Here is a 5,829-nt window from a genome sequence, read left to right on the forward strand (position 1 = left end):
GATGTATTGCTTATGCAAAGATACCGGAAGCAAGAAGAACAAAACTTGATGACAAAGGTGAGAAATGTATCTTTCTTGGGTATAATGAGCAAATGAAATGTTACAAGTTGTTTAATCCAATTGTCAATAAAGTTCTATTTAGTAGGGATGTGGTATTTGAAGAAGATTTGGCATGGGAATGGAAAGGAAAAGAAATTGTTCAAGTTGAACTTAGACTTGAAGGAGAAGAAGGAGAAGATGTGCCACCAAGAGAATTTCAAAGAGACCCACAAACACCATCGTCCTCATCTCCATCATCCTCATCATCGGGGGGAAGTTCTAATGAAGGGCCAATGAAAACAAGAAGTTTGAGAGAGATATATGAAGTTGTGGATAATGAAGAAGAATTAAACTTGTGTTGTTTTCTCATTGATTGTGATCCTATTAGTTATGAAGAAGCCATCCAAGAAGAAAAATGGGAAAATGCTATGAATGAAGAAATTAATGCAATTGAAAAAAATGATACTTGGGAGTTGACAAATTTGCCAAAAGGATACAAACCTATTGGTGTGAAGTGGGTGTATAAGACAAAGAAGAATGCAAGTGGAGAAGTCCAAAGATACAAAGCAAGACTTGTAGCTAAAGGTTACAAGCAAAGAGCCGGCATTGATTATAGTGAGGTATTTGCTCCCGTTGCTCGTATGGAAACAATTAGATTGTTAATCTCTATAGCGGCTCAATATTCATGGAAAATTTATCAACTTGATGTCAAGTCGGCATTCTTGAATGGTATCCTTGAGGAGGAGATATATGTTGAACAACCTTTAGGGTATGTTAGAAAGGGCAAAGAAGATAAAGTTTATAAGTTGAAGAAGGCCCTTTATGGGTTAAAGCAAGCTCCACGTGCATGGAATGCAAGAATTGATAAGTATTTTCAAGAAAATGGATTTGAAAAGTGTCCTCATGAGCACACTTTATATATGAAAGTGAAAGAAGGTGGAGGTATGTTATTTGTTTGTCTCTATGTTGATGATTTGATATTCACCGGTAATGATTCAAGACTATTTGATGAGTTCAAGAAGAGCATGATTAAGGAATTTGATATGACCGATATTGGGTTGATGGGTCATTTCCTTGGTATTGAAGTGAAGCAAATGGAAAATGGCATATTTATTTCTCAAAGTGGATATGCTAAGGAAGTTCTTAAAAGGTTTAAAATGGAGTCATGTAATCCGGTAAACACCCCTCTTGAAAGTGGAGTGGAGTTGAGAAAATGCTCAAGAAGAAGTGATGTCGATCCTACATATTTCAAAAGTTTGATTGGAAGTCTACGTTATCTTACATGTACAAGACCGGATATTCTTTATGGAGTTGGGCTAGTGAGTAGGTACATGGAGACACCGGATGAATCTCATCTTAATGTTGCAAAGAGGCTCCTTCGATATATTAAAGGTACGCTCAATGATGGTTTATTTTTCTCTTGTGAACAAGATTTTAAGCTTATCGGTTATTCCGATAGTGATTGGGGTAGAGACTTAGATGAAAGAAAGAGTACATCGGGGTTTGTATTTTTTATGGGTTACACGGCATTTACTTGGTCTTCTAAAAAACAACCCATTGTGACTTTATCTACTTGTGAGGCGGAATATGTAGCCGCTAGCTCCATGGTTTGTCATGCAATTTGGTTAAGAAATATGTTGAAGCATCTTCAATGCCCTCAAGTTGGTCCAACCGAAGTGTTCCTTGATAACAAATCGGCTATTGCTTTAGCCAAGAATCCCGTTTGCCATGAAAGAAGCAAGCACATTGATACACGCTACCATTTTATTCGTGAACATGTTAAGGAAGGTGATATTGAAGTGATGTATTGCAAGTCCCAAGATCAAATAGCGGATATATTTACGAAGCCCTTGAAGCATGATGTCTTTGAGAGATTGAAGTGGATGTTAGGTATGAGAAGCTATGGAAATTTGGTTTAAGGGGGGATGTTGAAAAGGGGGCTTTTAAACCAAATTTGAGTTTGGGCCCAATATAAAAGTGTGGGTTTGAGTAAATGGTTTACCAAACTAGAAGGGGTAAAAAAGTAAAAGCCTCATGAAATTAATTAAAAGGGTGTAGAGAGTTTTTTTCTTAGTCAAGTTCAAGAACAATCTAGAGAGTGAAAGTAAAAGGAGAATAGTATACAAGAAACTTGAAGAAGAAGACATAGATCTAGTATGAATATTGTGTTTAAGGTAAGAACTAACTTCAATATCTAGTTTAATATTGTGACAAAACTTTGTGTCTCTTGTTTTATGAGATTGTGTAGATCTAAAGAAGCTTTATTATATGAAAGTATGTTGATGTGAATCTTTTGAGTTTATTGAGTGTATTGAAGTATCTATACCTCTAATCTCCAACAAGCCAGTCATTCATTATAGAAAAGAAGGCTGATGGAGAAATATTCAGGTACAAAAGTATACGAGGCCACTATATGTGGCATCAAGGCTTAGATGATAATAACGTCTCTCTAGAATCTACACAGATAAATTACAAAAGAACTTAAATCTCCACGTTATACCAATGGTCGATGTTATTTAAAATCTGGCTGCTTTCATGAACCGGATTCCTTGTAAGATAATTAGAAAGCTAAACTGAGCCTCCTGACACAGAAACAAAAGCTATCTCAGCATGCCTGAATTTTTTTCTCCAACTGCGGCCTATCCGTTTGTTACAACTTTGAGGAGATCAATGTCAAACAACAGAGTTTTGTCTCTTAGTCCTTGGTGTTTCAGCACAAAATCCAGATCTCTTTGACCCCAGATCAAATACCAATATATATCCCATTGTTGTCTATCAGGCTTTCCATAATTTTTTTATTGCCAAATAAACATATAAGGCTTCGTTAAACGACAAACAAATCTTACGGAAAATGTTGTCGGCCTTGGACCTTTTTTGTTGTAGTCATTTTCTGGATATCCCAATTCTGGAGGCACTATTATCCTGCATCACAGTCAAGTTAACTATGAAATGCGTATTCCTCGTGAAGATATCCGTCTTAAGATACAAAGCATGATTTAAAGAGAAAAAAGATCAGTTGGGAAAGCAGTAAGTTGGAGTAGCACTAATCCACTTAAACGGATATAATCGTAACTGTCACAGATACATGGCATGTTCAAGTATAGTGAGAACTAGAGAGATCATACGAAGCAACTCCTTTTCGCTGTTCAAATGGCCAACGTATTTCCTGTTCATGACTAATGCAAATACCAGAAGTAAATAACATGCGAAGTGTGTAATGGTATTATGGGTTGTTTTAATATCGTAAGAAGTGGTTTGTTTGTAAGCAATTAAGCATGACCCCATCACCTTCTAATGCCACCAGGAGCCATGCCTGCAACAGCTTCCTCGAAAGCTGGTATAACCTGAAAGCTCGAAACACGAGCAACATTACCAATTCTATACAATTTTCAGCAACTGGATTAGTCAAAAACCACATAACAATATGGCGTAGAACACTTCATTCATTCAATCGTAACAAAAGCTAAACATACAGACATTTAAGCCAATGTAGAAACTGCAAAGGGATTCAAGAAGCAAAAGTTCAGCTGAGAAATAACTTGCCTCTTGAGATCCAAGCTTAAATTTGAAAAACTCTTTCTCTTCACCCTGCTTATAAATAAATTCCCAGAGTAAATAAAAATTTACAGACTTATGTAGAATATAAGCAAAAACAAGTGGTGTTTGGCTTAAATAAGTAAGTAACAAGCAAAAGGGTGTAAACCGTGAAGTGTGTAAACAGTGTAATACCTCAAAAGACCCACCCTTTGTCTTGTTTCGAGCTTCAAAGATGCGGCCGTAGTACCCGATGGTATAACCGTCCCAAGCAACCTTAAATGTAAATTAATGATTTAGAGAAGCGATTAACCACAAAGTCGAGTTTTAACATTCTAACATGCTGGCCTTCCAAATATTGCCTTACCACCACTGTTTGTCCCATCTTTGGAATTGGGCCATCACCTAATCGCAAATCCTGCATCCCTCAACATTTTGAAATAAATTTATAATATTAACAATGTAGGTGTATGACTTACATGCATATGCCAGGCAGGGCCTTGGTTATGTCTCTAATAGATGACCTTGTACTGGAGACCTGATTCTGTTTCTGTGTAATATGGATATCGCATTTTGGACTTCACATAATCCTTCCCTCGAAGTGTTGGCACTGCGGATTCGAATACATCGAGGAACAAAGAACCATACACCATCAGTATATTTAAACAATCACCAAGTTCTCCAAATAACAACAGTTTACTTCCATGATGCATTGAATTTTGTTATATGAGTGTAAGATTTCCTCTCAGTTGCAAAAAATCCTATCTCCTTTATACCCTGTATCAATGTTTCCTGATTTTACTGCTCAGCCTACTAAGCCTGGCCGACATAAGGTTTTTTGTAGGTGTGTGCTCTTAGAAGCTCACCCACAAAGATGTTCGCATGAGTTTAGGTCGAGATAGTTATATAACAAAGCAGTCCAATTTCTTCCTGGAAGAAGTGGAACAATATTACAACCATATTGAGAAGAAAACTTATGTTCAGAAACTTACTGTCAGCAAACTCAGATGATACAGCTACATCAGCCAATCGGTCATTCCACAGGACCCCCGCCACATATCCAAAGGTTGAGAATAATACTTCCCTTTCGCTTCGAAGCACCTCTTGCACTAATTAGTAAGAGAGCTTCATCTATAAAAAGGTCCAGGGTGCAAAATATATCAATTCAATTTTTTTACATATACCGTATAAATATGCAAGAAAGAAACAGAAAATTCAGCTTGTCTATTTCTTTTTTGTCAGGCGGAACGAAAATTTACGCTCAGTTTCGTCTAACACTAGCTAGGTGGTGCACTCTAATTATGTTGTAGGACGTTATTTATAGGTGGAAGGAGGGTAATTGCACCCAGAAAGGAAGTGATGGCGTTTATGGCGCTTCAGATATTATATCTAACCCCCATTAAATCATTTGGACTCTTTGAGAAGTAACTAACTATATTCAGCAAAATAAAGGTGGATTTTGATTGAGTAGTAACACATTCATACAGAGAATTGTGACCATTCGGCGTCGAGGGTTGTCTAGTGCAGTTATGGGTTTCACCAACACAACAGTAGTCATTTTGTGTTTCAGGAAAGTAGAAACGAAAACGTAATTGTAAACTAAGCAACACAGATTAAGGTAGAGAAACAACACTTGTTTTTTTGCATCTCAAAACCCTAGCAAGGAAGCCTTTAATATTTTTTCATTTAAACGTCTCTTAACTTGTAGCAAATTATGTGGATGATGGGCCTAGAAGGTTACCCTAATAGGTCACCACCCGCAAGTATACGGGTGTCAAGTTGTAATATTTCCGGTAAGACCGGTTCGTTCCTCAGAGACTAGTTAAACTATTCTAAAACTAGGAATTAATAAGATTTTTCAAATGTTTTGATTTTGGTTTTGGTTTTAAAATAAAATATATAAAATATTAAAACAAATAAAAAGATGAACTCAAATGGGGGGAGAAGTCTAGGGGTTTTGGAATCTACTACATAAAATCACCTTTAAAACAAATAGTTATCTAATCAATCCTCTTTCTTTATAACTCGGAATTTCAGATAATGAACTATCTTAATTCCGGAAGATGTTTTCGTTTAAACCCAATAATCTATAACAATGTAATTGTTTATTTCGGAAGACAAATCTCTAAACTATTGTTTATTAATCAATAAGCATATATCATCAAAGAATCTAATCTAAGCATGATATATCAAATTTAAAAGTATAAACAATGAAAAGAAAGTCAATTCTACAAATTAAAACAATTTCAACTTTGA

The 5,829-nt window shown here is 36.1% G+C and overlaps 1 protein-coding gene across 1 annotated transcript; it reads right to left on the reverse strand.

Annotated features, from left to right (window-relative positions):
* Positions 1-2,384: 2,384 nt before the first annotated feature.
* On the reverse strand, positions 2,385-5,131 carry LOC147562782 (peptidyl-prolyl cis-trans isomerase FKBP19, chloroplastic-like). The gene is made up of 9 exons (XM_086653701.1): positions 5,059-5,131; positions 4,566-4,682; positions 4,098-4,183; positions 3,941-3,991; positions 3,769-3,849; positions 3,583-3,627; positions 3,328-3,383; positions 2,887-2,961; positions 2,385-2,778 (listed from the first exon to the last, which is right to left on the reverse strand). Exons 1-9 carry the CDS (start codon positions 5,129-5,131, stop codon positions 2,679-2,681), a joined length of 684 nt encoding a protein of 227 aa, XP_086509827.1. The 3' UTR covers positions 2,385-2,678.
* Positions 5,132-5,829: the final 698 nt, after the last annotated feature.

Source organism: Eschscholzia californica, unplaced genomic scaffold, assembly GCF_041429995.1.
Source record: "Eschscholzia californica isolate CP2 unplaced genomic scaffold, dmEscCali1.0.p SCAF_1, whole genome shotgun sequence".
Taxonomy (NCBI): domain Eukaryota; kingdom Viridiplantae; phylum Streptophyta; class Magnoliopsida; order Ranunculales; family Papaveraceae; genus Eschscholzia; species Eschscholzia californica.